Raw genomic sequence first — 18,602 nt, 5'->3', positions numbered from 1 at the left:
AAGGTCAAAAAAGAAAACCAACTTCTACAACCTGACCTCTGGTCTCCATGTGTGTGCAGTGGTAAGCACACAGGAATGCGTGTGTGTACACACATATACAATTAGATAGATAGATAGATAGATAGATAGATAGATAGATAGATAGATAGATAGATAGATAGACAGATGGACAGACAGATAGAGCCAGAGTAATGGGCATAAAATATAAAGCAAAAAAGCTCCATACCTGTTCTCCATCTAAGCCCCGAGCACCTTCCTCACCAGGATTGCCCTGTGGGGATGAAGGGCAGAAGTTAGACAAGAGACCACGGGATAGAGTGTTTCTTCTGTGTTAATTTCTTTTTCAGCTGACAAGAGCACAGAGCTTCTGAAACAGTGTTAACACCACACCCAATTATTAAAAAGTAACAATTTGGTCTTCCCCAAAATGGTCCTTACTGCTTTCCCAGATGGTTCCATGCTAAAGTGGGGGGAGAGGGACTAGGAAGGGAGAAAGAGGAAGAGGAAGATGTATAAAAAAACAGCAAGAGGGGACACACAAGTGTGGTAAGAATGGGTAAGAAAGACTCTTGCAACTCAGCACTGAAAGTGAGCAAGCCCTTTGTCAATGTCACATTCTAAACATGACATTTGTAGCTGGTGTGGCCCACACCTGTAATCCCGGCACTCAGGAGTCTGGAGCAGAAGGATCAAGAGTTCAGACAGCCTGGGCTATAGGTGAGACCCTGTCTAAAAACATAACACTCAGAGAGGAAAGAGAGAGGGAGAGAGGGACAGACAGACAGACAGATAGACACAGAGAGACAGAAAAAGACAGAGACAGCATCTTTTGAAGAAAAACTGTCAGAATTTCACAAACCAAATGACACACATGCCACACATGTAAAAGAGTGGGTTATACCTATTGTCTACCTAAGAAAATCAAGTTTAAAAGAGTTCTTTTTTAAACCCGAGTAAAATTGAATTAGCATATGACAATAAACACATCTAGCAAGCTCTTGAATTGCTGATGTGACACCTTTGCCCCAGGTCACAGGATGTAATGGAAGGTTCTAGAATGCATAAGTAAGATCACCCTGAGCCCAAGTCTGTCTTATCATTTTGTAAACTCTACTCCATGGTAACAAGAGGAACCCAAAGTGTGTTATGTATATTTCTAGAGCAAATAAGCCAACAAATAGATATTTTGATTCTGAATCTGGATACAAAGTTACTCATTAATTGTGATCACCCAATTTTATCACCCCTCCCCTGTATGTACACTGTGACCCCACTCTCCCCACCACACCTTGGACCAGAACCAACTCTTTTTAGACCATCATGTGATAGATAATGGTAGTACAATTATTACAGAGTTGGAAATAGCAATGTATGTCACAATCTATGCGCTAAAATATCTGTCTTAAAGTCAGCCCATCAGCCAGGCAGTCAGCTGGGAAGGTCTATCTCCTTGTCTATGAATTTGGCATTTCACTGAAACCGTAGAACAGGGCATGAACTCAGTACTGTGTTTCCCAGGGAAGCTGCCATCCAGGGAAAGAAAAGAGAAGGTGGTCCTACCTTCTCTCCTGAAAATCCTCTTGCTCCCTGAAGTCAGGAAGAAATAAAAATAATTAAGCTGTGTACACAGATCCAAGAAGTGAAGTTACCATGCCAAAAACATACCTACATGCCTGCGTTTACTATGACAATGTTCACAATAGCCCAGGTAGGAAGGCAGCCTAGGACCCATCAATGGGGGAGTGAATTTTTTTATGTGATACAGATACACAATGGGATGTTTTTCAACCATTAAAAAAGAAAGAAACATTCTGCCATTTGGAACTGGAAGGCATTGTGTTAAATGAAATAAGCTAGACACACAAAAAAAAAAGACTAGTAATATATAGTTTTTAAAAGTAAAAATAGAAAGTCAACCCAAATGTAGAATACTGATCACTAGAGGATGCAGAGGCAATGGGTTGTAGCAGGCTTTCTTTTGGGGCACCAACCAGTTCCCAAATCATGACACAGAGACTAATTAGTTATGAATGCTCAGCCTTAGGCACATTTCTTGCCAACTCTTATAACTTAACCTGTTTCTCTTTATCTACATTTTGCCTTGGGGCTTTTTACTTTTTCTTTTTCTTTCTGTATATCTAACTTTCACTGCTTCTCCTGTCTGGTTGACTGATGGCTGCCTCGTTTCTGGCCCCAGACACGTCCCTCTCGTTCTCCCTCATTCTCTGTTCTCTTTTTCTCCAGCCAAGATTTCTCCTTACTTATTCTCTCTGCCCGCCAGTCCCACATAACCCTCTCTCTGCCTAGCTATTGGCTGATCAGCTTTTTAGTAGACCAATCAGGTGCCTTAGGCAGGCAAGGTGAACCAAATGAAACATATCTTTACCTAATTAAACAAATGTAGCACATTTTTACATCATTAACAAAAGCAGCAGAAACAAATGTAATATATTTCCGTAGTTAACGTAATATTCCACAACAATGGGACAGAGCAAAAGAGGGAGGAGCTTGGAGTCAGCTGCTGCATTCTATGTGCAGCTACTGAAATAAGCCACTGAATTCATTCATAGATACAATTCTTACATATTAATTAAAACTGAGACAGAAAGGACTGAAGGCTGGGGATATAGCTCAGTGGGTGACATGATCAGTATGACTGGGGAAGTTCTCTTTAGGACTATTATGTTGTAGATTATTTTTCTGAGCTTATTGAAGGAGACCCTCCAATCATGGAAGCTTCAGAGCCACCTAAAGCAGCCATTTCAAAGGGGGCATTCTGCTCATCTCCCCTTAGCTGTTTAAATCCTTTAAATCCAGGATTCCAAGCCTACCTTCCTACTATCAGCACACTCAACTCTTGTCTAGCAAAGGCTACAGGTTTTCCTTCAGGCAATCTTCATTCTTAGGCGTTGAGATTCTATAGTTGTGGTGAGGAATTAAGATCTTTCTCCAACGCAAGGGACAAAATCATGAAAGGCAAAGGATCTCAAAGTTCAAGGACACACTCACCTTAAGACCTCTCACACCTGGACACCCTTCCTCACCTCGAAGTCCAGGAAGACCCCGGGGGCCTCTTTGTCCCTGTGAAGAAAAACATAGGAAGATACTAATTAGCTATCTCCGTGCCCACCAAAGCAATTCTAACCGGCAGGGATGCCCGGCACAGGGCTGGGACACAGATGGTCCCTAGAGTTTCACATCTTCCAACACTTGACCAGACAAAGCCTACAAGGTCAGCAGATTATAAACGCATCATCTGGCCAAGCTGAGCTCCCAAATGAGAAAAAAACTGCAAACCTCAGATGTGTCTCGCATCTCCTTCAGATAGCTCAAACTGTGGTCTCAGGGGGAAATAAACTATTGCTTAACATTTTCTTATCAATGACTCCCTTCTTGTCCCTAAGGTTACTGCCTCGCCTCAGCAATTTTTCCTGTTGAGATCGCCCAATTGTTCCCTTATTGTCCTTATAGTATTTGGGAAATCAACTTTGCATTTCTCTTACTTAGGTTTTGGGTTTGTTTGTTTGAGACAGGGTCTTGCTATGTAGCCCAGGCTAGCTCTGAACTTGTGATCCTGCTGCCTCCACCCAAGGACTGAGATTATAAGTACATACCACCAAGACTGGTAGATGTTTTCTAATTTTTTGCAGTTTGTTATTATTGGCGCATGTGTGTATACATGCATGCGTGTGTATATAAGCATGCGTGTGTACAGGTGCAAGGGCATGTGTACATAAGCATGCATGTGTAGGGGTGCAAGATACTACAGAGAATGTGTGTAAGTCTGGGTACACCTTGCAGGAGTTGGTTCTCTCTTTCCACTATGGATTCCAGGGGTCAAACACAGGCTGCCAGGCTTGCATGGCAAGCACTCACACTAGCTGAGTCATCTCACCAGCCCACTTTTTTCAATATATGAGAATCTCCTGCTATATTTTTAGATTTGTGTCCATCCAGCATTTCAGCAGAGATGCCAGGCACAAAAGAGAAGATACCACCCCAGCAATGGGTCCTCCAGTCCAGTCTCGAGAGCCCCAGAAGTTCTCATCAGCCCAGCTGGGACCCCAAACATGGAGGAACACCTGGCCTTTGAGCCCTTTTTTATCTCCTCACCCACAAAGTCAATGAACATAACAATTTTTATTTCAATCTTGTGCATGTGCGTGTGTGTGTGTTCACGTGTGCGTGTGTTCACGTGTGCGTGTGTTCACGTGTGTGTGTGTTCACGTGTGCGTGTGTTCACGTGTGCGTGGAGCACATCTGGCCCATGGCCAGGTGTGGAAGTCAGGAGGACAGACTCGCCTTCCACCTTGTTGGGCACACAGTTTCCTGCTCTTAGCTGCATCTGAGTCCTGGGAGAGCAGGTTCGCACACAGCTATATATGCACGCAGAGTTGTGGGATCCAGACTCAGGTCCTCAAGACTGCACAGCAAGGGCTTTACCCACTGAGCCATCCTCCCAGTCTCAGGATGTTATCTTATACCCTTGGGTTGGAGGGTGGGCTCAGGAAAGGCGTGATGAGTTACTAACAGAAGACATCGGGGAGAATAAATTGTTCCCGAGACATGTTCTGCTTGAGTCTACAAATGTGTGCTCGCACGTCTGACAGCATTCCACCTACAGAGATATCTCTGGCGCTGAGCAGGAAAACCTACCCATTTTTAGGGATAAAAATAATATTAAGAGCTGTTCAGAGGACAGCACACAGTGAAGTCATCTTCTCTTGTAAGAAATTACATTAAGCATAAAAGAAGGTTGGAGAGATGACTCAATGGGCAAGGGAACTTGTGCCAATGTGATGAGCTGAGTCCCCAGCACCCACGTTAAAAAACCAGAGCTGTGGTATGATCCTAGCACTCATGTAGGAAGATGGGAGGCATAGAATTGTCTGGAAGCTTCCAAGCTAGTTGGCCTAAGTATAAACAAGAGAGATTCTGCCTCAAGATGGAAGACGAGATCCTACTCCCAAAAGCGACCTCCACATGACACACACATGCTCACCCATTGACCCACCCCACAGGTACAAAAAATAGCACAGGACATTTTAAACATCATCAAAAAATTAGAAGAAATATTTCTGTTATTTCTAAATGTAGGCTGTGCTTACTGAAAAAAGGGAGGGAGGGTTGAGCAAGCCTCCCCAAACTACAAAGTAGGTTGGTTTACACACGTCTTGGCAGCTATATTCTACATTCAGACAGTGTAGGAGTTCAGAATAGCAGCAGCTAGAGGGAAGGATGGATGGCTCAGTGGTTAAGAGCACTGACTGCTCTTCCAGAGGACCCAGGTTCAGCTCTCAACACCCACATGGCAGCTCACAACTACCTATAACTCCAGTTCCACAAGATCTGACACAATTTTCTGACTTCTTTGGGTACCAGCCACATATGCAGTATGTAGACACATCTTCTGGCAAATAAAATAATTTAAAAAAAAACAGTTGGAGCAAAGAAAATATCTATGTTTATATGTACAGTAGTTCACAAAGGGTATTTTTCCCAGTTACACTGAAGGGAGCAGGCAAAAGCACCTTGGCCTCAGTACTGCCATTTTGACTTCAGACTCCATTTTACCTGCAGGATGAAATAGAGTTCAGGTTCCCAAGCCCTAGGAGAGCTGGAAACCTTCCAATAGCTGACCACCCTCCTCCCTAAGCCATAGAAGCAGCCATTGTGCATCTTTAGCTCTCTAGGAACATTATGGCTGCTCCTGACCCCAGAAGGAACAAATGAATCTGATTGGTTGGACTGAAAGGCTTCCGTTGTATGGAACACACAAGGAAAAGTTCCTAAAATTTGATTCCTGGTTGGTGAAAATTGTAACTGTAACTTGGCAACAAATGTGTTGTGGTTTTTGTGCTAATAACCCCTGCTTCTGTCTCTGCTTCTGTCCCTGCTAGGGAGAAACGAGGCCCCAGAGCCCTCGTCCTGCCGCCCTGATCATCAGTGACCGCTTATGTGGTGAGTTAGAAAAGTCTTTGGAACCCATAAGTGCTGTCCCTCTCCTTCCTCGTGGGACACAGCGGGCAAGGTGGAACAGCATTCCAGTGTTATTTTCTGTTTTTAACTCTCATTCTTTCCCAAGTTTAAGGCAGAGGGAAGAGACACACAGATAGTGGCACCAGAAAAGGCTAGACAAAGAATCAGGCATGCAGATTCGGCTGCTACCTAAAAGCTAAATATGGAAAACATTGTTCTTTTTATGCTGGTGCTTTCTGTTCTGTCAAATATATTCATTTTTCATAAAGTAATATCATGCATGTTAATGCATAGTGGATTGTTGTCATTATGAAATAAGTAAATAAAATTCTCTTAGCTTTAACTTAGACATCACAAAATGGTGATGGTTTTCTGTCTCTGACGGAGCTTTACAGTTTGGTCACAAGACTATCCTGGCACACCCGAGGCCTCTTGATTTACAAGCTCCACTAGGGCTTGGGAACCTGAACTCTATTTCACCCTGCAGGTAAACTGTACACAGCAAAGACTAAAGTTGCAGGGGTGCGATGTTGTCCTTCAGAAAACATAAAGATTAGATCAGGGCTTTGGAATAAGGAACTTGTCTTACCCAAAAGCAACTTTTGTGTAACAGTCAATAAAAATGCTTCAGCATGGCAGTTCGAGGCACGGTACCTCGAAACCGTTCCTCCATGCTGCAGAGAGCCTAAACTCCATCTCGGGGTGACCTCCTTTCTTCAACTGATCCACTCAATACAAAACACCTACAGTCTGAAACCGGGAAAGCTCGAGAGCTAGTGGTGTACACGCAAATCCGCTTTAAAGCAGGCTCGGGGGACAAAGAACTGCTTCAAAATCACCTGAAAACCACGGCTTTCTTAAACCCTCCTGGTAATCCTGTGAAAAGATGAAGCCGGTCTCCACCGCTCTGCGCTCCTACCTCCTGCTCCCTCTGTAACAAACATTTGCCTCGCTGATAAACAAACGGGGAGTGCTGCTCCTGCAGCACATCCTGGGGTGGCGTGAGGTATCCAGGGTTCATACAAACCTTCAGGGATCCGCCATGACCCCAGAGCCTTCACTGCCACCCAAGAAAGCTGGGTCCTTATAAGAACGGACTTGGACTAAGTTCACCTTGCCACCCCAGTCATTGTCATGGGTGACTCGATAATCACAACAAATCACCTCAGTTTAGCTGGTGGGGAGGAGAGCGGAAGGGAAGAAGGAAAGGAAAACATCCAGTACTCACATAGTCACCCTCTTCTCCGGGATGGCCAGGAAGCCCGTCCAGACCCCTCTCGCCCTGAGAAGACAGAAACTCAACTAAGTAACTTGGACTCTGGATTCTTCGTCATTTCTCAAAAAAAATTAATCGCTACTATCAGATCGCCTTGTCTCACTGGGTTCATATGTTATCAACCAATCCATTCGCTGCTTGCTGGAGGAGCTGCATGGAAATAGAGATTCTTAGTCTGCGTTAAAGGGGGCATATGGACACTTGTTTGGCTCATTGGGTTATTGTTATGATTCCAAAATATTTTTAAGCCATTCTATTATAAAAACTCAAACCAAGACCAGTTTCTAGTTTGAAGTGTTATTCCTACATAGGTCTTTGACCTTGTTTAACACAATCTGTGGGGTCATATGCCCCGATTTCTCATGAGGAAGCGCTTCTTTCTGACTCAACTGTTTAGTCTTTTTTTTCTTCAGTTTCATGTTTACAAACTGTATCATCCCCAGGAATGTTGGTTTACCATTTGAAAGGTAGATTTGTTTATTTAGCCTAAAATCCACCAGTAACATCAACGAGACATGCTTTATTTGTAAATTCAATACAACCAAGCACAACTCAGTTCTAACCGAGCAGGGACATCAGCATCCTCTAGTTCTCGGCATTCAAGACATGACCACTTAGGTGCCATGCACACAGTAAGGGGTTCCCAAACTCAGTCTTTTAGTCTAATCATAAAGAACGTGAGAGACACAAACCTGTCACTAAGGCTTAACCAATTTCTTTTTCAAAGACTTTACAGGGCTAGGCACGGAGTCAGTTGGCGGAGTGCTTGCCTGGCATGCATGAAGCATGAGTTCAGTCCCCAGCACTGTGGAAACTGAACACGCTAGTGCACACTTCTGGTCCTGCTGCTTGGGAACTGAAGCCAGCCGGAACAAAAGATCACGGTCATATTCAGCTAAGTAAGAAGTTCAAGGCCAGGCTGGGTCCCAGGAGACCTTATCTCAGGAAAAAAAAAATCCTTACATACTTTCTACTGTTTCAAATTGATAGGGCGGATCTGCAAAGCCATTAAGAACTCATGCTAGAAGGTGGAGAGATGGTGCCACAGTTAAGAGAGCAGGCTGCTCTTGAAGAAGACCCAAGTTGAGTTCCCAGCACCCACGACAGATGGAAGCAGATGCCCTCTCCTCCACAGGTGCCAGCCTTGTTTATCCATGTCCATACATAGGCATGGGTGCACACATACAAGTAAAAATAAAATTAAATCTTTATTTATTTATTTATTATGTATACAATATTCTGTCTGTGTGTATGCCTGCAGGCCAGAAGAGGGCACCAGACCCCATTACAGATGGTTGTGAGCCACCATGTGGTTGCTGGGAATTAAACTCAGGACCTTTGGAAGAGCAGGCAATGCTCTTAACCTCTGAGTCATCTCTCCAGCCCCATAAAATTAAATCTTTACATACAAAAAAAAAAGAACTCATTCCAGCCAAGCACTGAGCTGAAGATGACTACAGGTGTGTGCCACCATACCTGGTACACGCCTGGCAATCACCTGGCACACACCTGGCAATCACCTGGTACACGCCTGGCAATCACCTGGCACACGCCTGGCAATCACCTGGCACACACCTGGCAATCACCTGGCACACACCTGGCAATCACCTGGCACACACCTGGCAATCACCTGGCACACGCCTGGCAATCACCTGGCACACGCCTGGCAATCACCTGGCACACACCTGGCAATCACCTGGCACACGCCTGGCACACACCTGTAATTGTCCTCAGCTCAAGGTCACCCCAGCTGCCTAGAGAGTTCCAGAACAGTGTGCGTGCCGGTGGGTTTGGTTCAACCTCACACAGGGATTTGAGGCCATGCACCACTCAAAACTTTGGCCCCTGGGTGTCCCTTAGAACCTAGCCAGCCCTGAGTACCTAAGGAACGTTTCTCTGGGCTAGTCTTCCCTCAAAGTGCCAGGTACTAATTTTCCTACCAGTTAATTCAGAGTTAATGGAGAAGAAAAGCAACTGCTGCGCGAAGCCGAAGACTGTATCTTTTCTCGGATTTTAATGCTGTGAGAAGAACGTTAGGAAGGGAACGGCATTTACTGCTGGAAAAAAAGATGCCAGCCAGGTCAATATTTGGTAAGTGCAACATCCTGTGCAAAGGTGGGGTCTATGACCGCCTTGTCAGTTAGACCAAAGGGGGCTTAGAGATGGCTCAGAGGTAAAGTCTGAGCTCCTCAGCATGACTTCTGAGCTTACATGGCAACACGTGACTGTAATCCCTGCAATTGGGAAGGTGGAGACAGGAGCACTCTGCAGCTTGGCTGACCTGGCCAAATAGGTAAGCTCCAGGTTCAGAACACTAAAGTGGACAGTTACCACCTGAGGGAGATTCCAGATGTTGATCTGTGACCTTCACACAGACTCACACATACAAATAAAAAATGTAAAACAACTTGTCCGGGTTGCCAATAAAAGCACTTGCCATCAAGACTGATGACCTGGGCTAGACACGGTGCACACCCGTAAGCCCAGTACTTCGGAGGAAGAGTCAGGCTGACCTATGTAAATTCAAAGCCAGCCTGGTGCACAGAGCAAGCTCTAGGCCAGACCCTCTCAAAAAAGAAAACAAAACAAACAAAAACTCATAACCTAAATTTAATCCCTGGGACCCACATCATGGAAAGCGAGAACCGACTCTCAAAAGTCCTCTGAGCTCCACATGGACACCGTAGCCTGCACGTGTGTACATACATACACATGCATACAAATAAATGCAACAAACACGTGAATTAAAAATAATTTTATGAAAAATAAAATGAGTGATAAACTAAAAAAAATAATAATTTTAAATCAACATAAAAAGGAAACCTTGTGTGATAGAAAGAACAGGCTATGGTGATGTCAGGAAAACACAGGAGCTCAAGTCTCAAATGCCTTTCCATTCTGGTCAGTTTGGGGAGAGCATTGTCCACTCCCAGAACTTCAAGATTGCATATGTGAAGTAACAAGGTCCTCAAAGATTTGTTACAGCTGTAGAATTAGAAAGAAGGCTGTGAGGATATCAGCCTTGGTGTGCACTGGGCACTGAGTGTCACCTTCTCCCTCCACCAGGAATTCTCACCTTCTTCCCAAGAGTCCCAGGATCACCTCTGAGCCCGTCATCTCCATAACACTTGGCATACACGTGACAACATGTCCTCTCCACAATTGTGTCCTGAAACACAGAATCTGTGTCACATACGGTTTTTCTTCTATATCAGCCTGGGTCATACTATACACTAGACAGGTAAAATTCCCATACACATACCCCAAAGTCTTCAAAGTCATTATCATCACTGGGATCAACCAAAGGACACCTTGGAAGAGGACTTACAAGTTGCTTCAGTAAGATGCTTGAGAGGGACGGCAGACCGATGCTCAGAGGCTGCCGGTACGCGAACCCTCGGCCAAACTCCAGCTCCTGCAGCTCCTCTATCTTCTGCATGCCTTCCAGGCCGATGAGCAGGAGTCCAGAGAGTCCTTCGAAGTATCAAAGGGGGGTTACTTACCTGTCTTCCAAACCATCTGCCTCCGTCTCCATCCCAGATGGTCACCATCATTCCACCACTGCCACATCCTCAGGCTTTCTTGTCTCAAGCTGCGTTTTTGTTAAAACAAGTTCCCATACCAATTGAGGCTGACCTCTGCAGCCCCGGAACATGAAAGCTGAGGCATGAAGATCAGGAGTTCAAGGTCCACATGGGCTACATGGTTTGCTGAAACTGAGCTACACAGTGAGACTAACTCAAAAAAAAAAATAGTGAAAGTACAATTAGCCTTCTTTTTCATTGCTCTTGCTGGCTTGTCTAGTCTGGGTTTGTTTCTTTCTTTCTTTCATACAGAATCTACTTATGTAGCCCTAGCTAGCTTAGTGCTCTCAAGAAAACCGAGGCTAATCTAAAATTATCAATGGTATCCTGCCTCTCCCGCAAGTATCTTTTTTTTAATTTTTGAGATTTTATTTATTTTTATTCCATGTATAAGAGTGTTTGCCTGAATGTATGCCTATGCACATGTAGTACCCAAAGAGGCCAGAGATGGTATTAGGTTCCCAGAACTGGAGTTACAGATGGTTGTGAGCCGCCATGTGGGTGCCTGAAATTGAACTTGAGTCCTCTGGAAGAGTAATCAGGGCTAGTCCTGCAATTCCTCTCTATTAACAACATAAACCCTAGTTTGGCCTGGGGCTATGCTTGTTGGTTCTCTGCTGCTCAGCCCCAAAATAATCACACAGGAACTGTATTATTTAAATCACTGCTTGACCCAGTAGCTCTAGCTTCTTATTAGCTAACTCTTACATCTTAATTTAACCCATTTCTAGTAATCTGTGTATTGCCACGTGGCTGTGGCTTACCAGGTAAAGTTCCCAGTGTCTGTCTCTGGCGGGGCTCCATGGCTTCTCACTGACTCTGCCTCCTTTCTCCCAGCATTCAGTTTAGTTCTCCCTGCCTAGCTAAGTTCTGCCCTGCTATAGGTCCAAAGCAGTCCTTTATTAACCAATAATATTCACAGCTTACAGAGGGGAATCCCATATCAGGGCTAGGTCTCTACACATTTGGAGGAAGTTCTCAGGCTGCTAAGGAAGGCAGTGTATCAGGAGCTATGTGTCAGTCCCCCCGTGGGGACACCTTTGTCCTTCTCCTTTGATGGGGCATATTCAATACATACTACTGGAAACGATTTTGCCATTGGTGTTGAAAAACATGCTTGTTTGTTTTCTTTAATGACAGCTTGCTTCCAGATAAACTTGCTTCATTGATTACCCTGGAAAGTTAAATTATTGCAACTTTTTTTTTTTTGGAAGAAATTTGGGAGTGTGTGACAAGAGCCTGCAAACTTTGCTCACACATTAGTTGCCAAGAACATACTTTTAAGGCATAAATTGGGAATATGTACAAGATTGTCAGCAGCTTGTTCAGTAGCAAGAAGCCAACTGCGTATATGCTGGGAGTTTACAGATCAAAATATTAACAGTAATATTTGTTCTGACAACAAACATGGCAATTCCCGGTTGAACTTCTTAACACCCATGTCTGTTTGGTCTCAGTGTGACATGACTCCACTGATACATTAGTGCCTGTTTCATTAGACAGGATAGGGTCTGCCTAAACTCCCAGATTCTCCAAATCTCAGGAGCATGAGGTGGTCAGAACATATGCACTTTCTACTTCCTGCTCACCACTTAAACTCCTTGGCCCTTTTCAACTGCTGTGGGTAAGAAACTTCAACCAAATTCTTGTATGAAGGAACTTCCTCTCTCTCCTCCCCTCCCCATCCTTGTGTCCCCAGAATTCTCCCTTCCTTTTTATCCTGCCTCAAGGGAATTTGAACAAATCAGTGTGGCTGGATATTCATGCTGCGTTTGCTTCTTGTGACCCAAAACAAGAACAGCCAAAGCCACTTTATGCATATGCACGAATTGTCCTACACTAGGACGCCCAGCTGAGCAGCAAGTGTGTTCTGAGATGCAGCCAGCAGCCGGCACAGGGCTGCATCCACAGGGCAATGGGCATCTTCGAATTTCACAAACAAGCCACCTGGAGTAGCTCCCTGACCCTTCAAAGTGGAGGAAGGCAGGGGGAAAGATTGAAGAGAATGGTGGGGCTAAGAGCAATGTTTGGCTTCCAGCTGGCTCCAGTGGTTAAGGAAAAGACATACAGAGACTTCTGAGAAACCTAAAATACTCAATGACAATACTTGAGTATAATAACCGTCCTAGTAGCTCTGACGTTGGGGATGCTAGGAAGAGGAGATGCCTCCACACCCTGACTTATACAAGAGAGGCTGGACCTCAGCCCATTGGAACCACGCTCCACCCATTAGGGCAGGTGGCTTCCAGGAGTCCAACCTGAAGGAGCTCGACCTTGGTGGGAGGGGCCTTGGTGGGAGGGGCCTTGGTGGGAGGATCCAGTCCACGCAGGAGGCTTACCTCTGTTGCGGAGGAGCTCCGAGGTTCTCCGAAGTCTCTGTAGATCCTCGTCAAGTCCATCAGTAAGCACTAAAAGGACCTGGGACATGGGGGAAGAGAGGGAGGGGAAGAGAGCAGGAAAAACAGAGGAAACAAAAGAAGAAAGAAGAAAAGAGAATGCAGAAGTAAATGCTAAAAATTGCACAATTTGTTTTTCTTTTTTCTTTCGGTTTTTCGAGACAGGGTTTCTCTATGTAGCCCTGGATGTCCATGAAATCACTCTGTAGACGAGACTGGCCTCGAACTCAGATCCGCCTACCTCTGCCTCCTGAGTACTAGGATTAAAGGCATTTGCCACCACTACCCAGACACAATTCTTAAAAATACAAGTGAATTTGTGTGTGCGGGCCCAGCAGTTTAAAACATTTCTTCTGACCTATCCATTTGTTACTAAATTACAAACTTATTCCCATTTCAACTTTTCCTCCCCTTCACCCCAAGGGGAGAAAAAGAGAAGAATTGAAACAGTCTAAACTAGCCACTCAAAGATGCTTCTAAAATCACCTCCTCCATCTTTACCCGTTCAAAATATACCAAAGTGCCATTAGCAAGAGGAGAGGAGGCATGTGGACGTTGAATGGAGGAAGAAGTAAGTGCCTGAGGTACACCATTTAAGGGGCATCAGGAAGGGAGGGACTCCACGGGTGGGCTTCGGCTAGCTCAATGTGATGATTACAAAAATAACGGTTGAACTCCGAATAGCTGGGAGTGAACATAAGAGACTAGGGAGCCTAGGGGCATGCTCTGGATGTCTTAAGAAAGAATTGTGCAGGTAGGGTGTGGTGGTGCACCCCTTAATCCCAGCCTTGGGAAGGTAGAGGCAGGTGGCGCTCTGTGAGTTCAAGGCCAGCCTGGGCTCCATAGAGAGACCTTGTCACAAACAAATAAACAAAAGGATGAATTGTATCATGGAAGGATTTGGCTCTCTAACCTGTGAGCAGTTGGAAGGCAAGGCTGTATTCTATTGTTTAGCCCAGAGCCGCCAGGACTTAATAAAGACATGCCGGCTGAATGAAAGCTTCCTCTTCTCAGTTCTGTTGGTTTCAGTTACAAAAGCCTTTTTATCCTACCCTGCCCCAAGGCTCCATAGTCTGGGTTCTAGGCATGTATTACCTTCACTGTGGCAAGAGATAGCTGGATGGCAGTCTCTCCCAGGTTCTGCAGAAAGTCTACATCCATACGATTGTTCACCAAACCCTGATGCACCAGGAACTTCTGGATGATCTCATCACTGTATTTCTCAAAGCCTGAGTCAAAGACAAGCTGGCCGCTGGAGCCTGGGATCATGTAGCGGAACCTGGGTTCCATCTGGCCGGCAGTGTCACAGCTGACGTTAGAGAGCACAGAGAGCTGCTGCATCAGCCCCGGGAGGAGCCTTCGCAGGTCCTGCTGAGCTCGCTCTGAAGAAGTTGAGAGATCGATTCCAACAGACAGATCCATGCCGCATCCTTTGAAAGTGGAGAAGTAGTATCAGTCTCCTGCCATGGTGGAACTGAGTACCCAAGCTGGAAAGAACGCTCCCCCAGGAAACTCCCACAAGGCCAAGCCTGGAAAATGGTGGATTAAGTGTGAAGGTTGGTACATGGCAAAAGCTAACTGATACAAAACAGGCTGCGCCTTGCCTTTGTCATGGCAGATCTTATCCCTCTGCCTGGAATGTCCTTTCCTATGTAGCCAACTGACATATTCAAGTCCTTTAAGTACCAATCCAAATGCCTGCCTCACCATCCAAGTAGTCTCCCATTTTTACCTGTGCCCCCTCCGATCAAGTACGTAATATCCTGTGTATCACTGAAGCTTTCCTTTAGTCTTCTCCTCTACTACGGTGGTTCCTTAAGAGTGGGTGCTATGCCGTGCTATTCTCCCATGACCTAATACAGACCCTCACTGGATGTCTGGCAGATAAGGGTAGCCTATAAATAAGCCTTGAGTCTCTTTCAGCAGTCCTTGTAACTCACCTTCCTCGCTGGGAGTCTTCTTCCTCGTCTACTGCCCATACAGCAGCCTTATGTGGGGTGGCAGACTATTAGAAAAGGTCAGGGCTGAATGGTATCCTCTATTTTCTGTTTCTTTTGTCTGAATAAATTGTAAGGCCCCCTGGGGAGGCTTAATCTAGAATTTGGAAGGTCCACTGGTGTTTCAGGGTATAATTAGTGTATAATAAGCCCACTTATGAAATTCCATCGAGAATGCAAAATTGATGCTCACAGACAACATCTAGTTTCAAATGTAGATGAATGAATAATTTAGCCACCATGAAAGAGCTAGCACTATTAATTACTTCAGCAGGGGCAATGAGTATGTGGGCGTTTCTTCCTTAAATCTTCACACATTGTAGGCTGGCACAATGGCTCAGTGGGTAAAGGCTCTTGCTATCAAGCCAGAGGGCCTGAGTTCAAGGCCCGCATAGTGGAAGGAGAACAAACTGTTGTAAGTTGTTCTCTGATCACACACACACACATACATACATATACATGCATACACACATATACATATACACATTCACACAAATACATAAACAGACATACATACACACACATATACATACATACACACACACACAAACACACACACATTGGAATACTTGACTCACAACTAGAAAAATTAAACCAAAGATTAGGCAATACAATTTGGGGAGCAATGAGTATGTAGTTGACCCTTCACCGATGAAATGCTTCCCATGGCTGGATCATGAGCTTTAGCCCCCTGAAGATCATACCCACACTAGCTGGTATGTTCCTGAAACTAACACAGTGGAAAGTGTCTTCCTCCTGTTTTCACATAAAATAACTGGGTTTTGCTTTATTTTTAAAATCTAGTTCAAGTTGACAAAATAGCAGTTTCGCAGAAGTAAATCCCATTTCTATGTTAGATCCAATTTGAGACAAGAGAACTTTGGCTTTCTCAGTGGCATAAGATTGTGTTGCTCGCTTCCGTCTCCCCTAGAACCTTCCCAACTGGTTTTACTCGGTAATTGACAAATGCAAGGAGCCATTTTCTTCCCTGTTAGCAGAGAGGATGGGATCTTGACAGGCGACCACCAAGGTCTTTTCAGCTCTGTGACTCCAGAATTCTGTAACTAACTAGCTTCTGGCTGTTATTAGAATGTCTAGCCCAATTTCATCAAAAAGTTAAAAGCAAAACTGAATGAACAAGAACCTTAATCCACCTGGTACAAAGCGAACAGAAAGAAAAGGTAGGTATGTTCCCCTGCAAAGAAAGAAAACTCAGGAATTTGATATCTGGAGAATTCGAACTACATATGCAGGGCAGCCGACAATCCTTGCTTTTTTGTTTTGTTTTGTGGTTTGCTTTGATTTGGTTGGCTTTAGGCAGGTGTCCTCTACCACTGTGAGCTAGACTCAAAGGTGTCTGGATGAGCCCAGAGCACACCTTAGCCTCCATCTTTGTGACAGCTTCATCTATGTGTTTGATTCAAACGATTTCCAAATTCACTGGGCATCTTGAAGCAGCCTGAGCGAAGACCCTAATTTAATACTTCACAAAAATAGACTTTAAAGCTTTGATAGGACGCAGGGAGCCCAAATGAGTCTTCCACAATAAAGCCTGGCACCTCTTAGAGCCCAGTTGCTCAAGAAAAGTCTCTGTGTGCCTACATAATGATTACCGTGTGGGCTTTTGTTGTTGTTTGCAGGCGGTAGTTACATATGTACATATGTACGTGTGTGTGTGTGTGTGTGTATGTGTGTGTGTGTGTGTGTGTGAAGGAGAAGGGGGAGGGAGGAAGGGAGGGAGGGGGAGGGAGGAAGAAAGAGAGAGAGCGAGAGAGAATGTGAGTCTGTGTGTATGTGCATAGTGAGTGGGGCCCAGAGGTTGACGCTGGGTGTCTCCCTCAAACATTTGGCCACTTTATTTTTTTGAGACAAAGGTGTCTGGATGAGCCCAGAGCTCACTGATCCAGCTAGACTTGCCAGCCAACCAGCCCCAAGGATCTTCCTAGTTCTGTCTCCTGGGATAACAGGTACATACCACCAAGCTTGTATTTGGCTCTGAAAAGCAAACACCTTACTGACTGTGCCAATTCCCCAGCCCCTATTTGTTTTCCTTATCTATTTCTGAGATAGGGTCCCATGTAGCCAGGCTATCCTTGAACACAGTGTAGCTGAGGTTGACCTAGAACCAAAATGATCTTGACCTGGCCTTTTGCTTTTTTTTGGGGGGGGGTCTTACTATATAGCCAAGACTGGCCTAGAATTCACAGATCCTACCTGACTGCCTCTGCCTCCTTCCCCTGCGTGCTGGGATTAAAGGCATGCACCACCATGCCAGGCAGTGAGTGGTCTGTCTTTTGCTGCCTTGTTGAGTAATTCAACCCCTGCCTCCCACTGTTTCCCTTTTGTTTGCAACCTCTCTCAGCCCAATTTTCCTCACCTAGGAGTTGAGTAGCTCAATAATGGCATCTACCTCACGGGAGCCCACGTGACTGTCAGATGAACGAACACCATCTAACACGTTAGGACAGCACTGTTCTGGAGTGAGAAAGAATGTTGATTGTGCCCCAGAGGAGTCACCCGCCTTGAAGCCACCTTGTGTGAGACAGGTGTGGTAACGAATGCAGTGCTTCCCCTGGGAAAAGCATCCTGGTGAAAGCATTTCTTTTGTTCTTAAGTACTGCTTGCTCTCTCAGATTCTGAGGAACCAAGGGCTTTGTAAATGTCCAGAGCCCACGTTTGCCTCCCGCCAAGGCTGACAAGTCATGGGACCCTGTTAATAGGCACTTAACTAAGGAAAAGACCAGATTTTCTTCCTTGGTCCCTTCAGACTCAAAGAGCTAAAAAGTTACAAGGCTCCACTGTCTCAGTGGATGGGTGCACCCCTCGTGGTCCCGACTTCTTTGCTCATGTTCTCCCTCCTTCTGCTCCTCATTGGGACCTTGGGAGCTCAGTCCAGTGCTCCAGTGTGGGTCTCTGTCTTTATCTCCATCCATCACCAGATGAAGGTTCTATGATGATATGCAAGATATTCGTCAGTATTGCTATAGGATAGGGTCATTTCAGGTTCCCTATCCTCAGCTGCCCAAGGAACTAACTGGGGACCTCGGCCTGGGCACCTGGGAGCCACTCTAGGTTCAAGTCTCTTGCCAACCCTAAGGTGGCTCCCTTAACTGATCTATTGGGAGCTCACCAAGGCCAGCTGGACTGTGACTGAAAAAGCATGGGATAAAACTGGACTCTCTGAACATGGCGAACAATGAGGGCTGATGAGACGCCAAGGACAATGGCACAGGGTTTTGATCCTACGAAATGTGCTGGCTTTGTGGGAGCCTAGCCAGATTGGATGTTCACCTTCCTAGATATGGACGGAGGGGGGAGGACCTAGGACTTACCACAGGGCAGGGAACCCTGACTGCTCTTTGGACTGGAG

The 18,602-nt window shown here is 45.3% G+C and overlaps 1 protein-coding gene across 1 annotated transcript in view; it reads right to left on the bottom strand.

Annotated features, from left to right (window-relative positions):
• LOC142846949 (collagen alpha-4(VI) chain-like) overlaps positions 1–18,602 on the bottom strand; it is a 96,640-nt gene that overhangs the window by 60,675 nt on the left and 17,363 nt on the right. The window contains exons 8-15 of the mRNA XM_075967714.1: positions 14,331–14,665; positions 13,179–13,257; positions 10,584–10,729; positions 10,332–10,424; positions 7,208–7,261; positions 3,010–3,081; positions 1,561–1,587; positions 227–271 (exon numbers count right to left, since the gene is read on the bottom strand). Coding sequence (XP_075823829.1) covers positions 227–271; positions 1,561–1,587; positions 3,010–3,081; positions 7,208–7,261; positions 10,332–10,424; positions 10,584–10,729; positions 13,179–13,257; positions 14,331–14,665 — 851 coding nt within the window. The remainder of the gene's footprint in view (positions 1–226; positions 272–1,560; positions 1,588–3,009; positions 3,082–7,207; positions 7,262–10,331; positions 10,425–10,583; positions 10,730–13,178; positions 13,258–14,330; positions 14,666–18,602) is intronic.

This window comes from Microtus pennsylvanicus, chromosome 3 (genome assembly GCF_037038515.1).
Source record: "Microtus pennsylvanicus isolate mMicPen1 chromosome 3, mMicPen1.hap1, whole genome shotgun sequence".
Lineage (NCBI taxonomy): Eukaryota > Metazoa > Chordata > Mammalia > Rodentia > Cricetidae > Microtus > Microtus pennsylvanicus.
The sequence above is the reverse complement of the archived record's forward strand: the minus strand, read 5'-3'. Positions and strand labels throughout refer to the sequence as shown.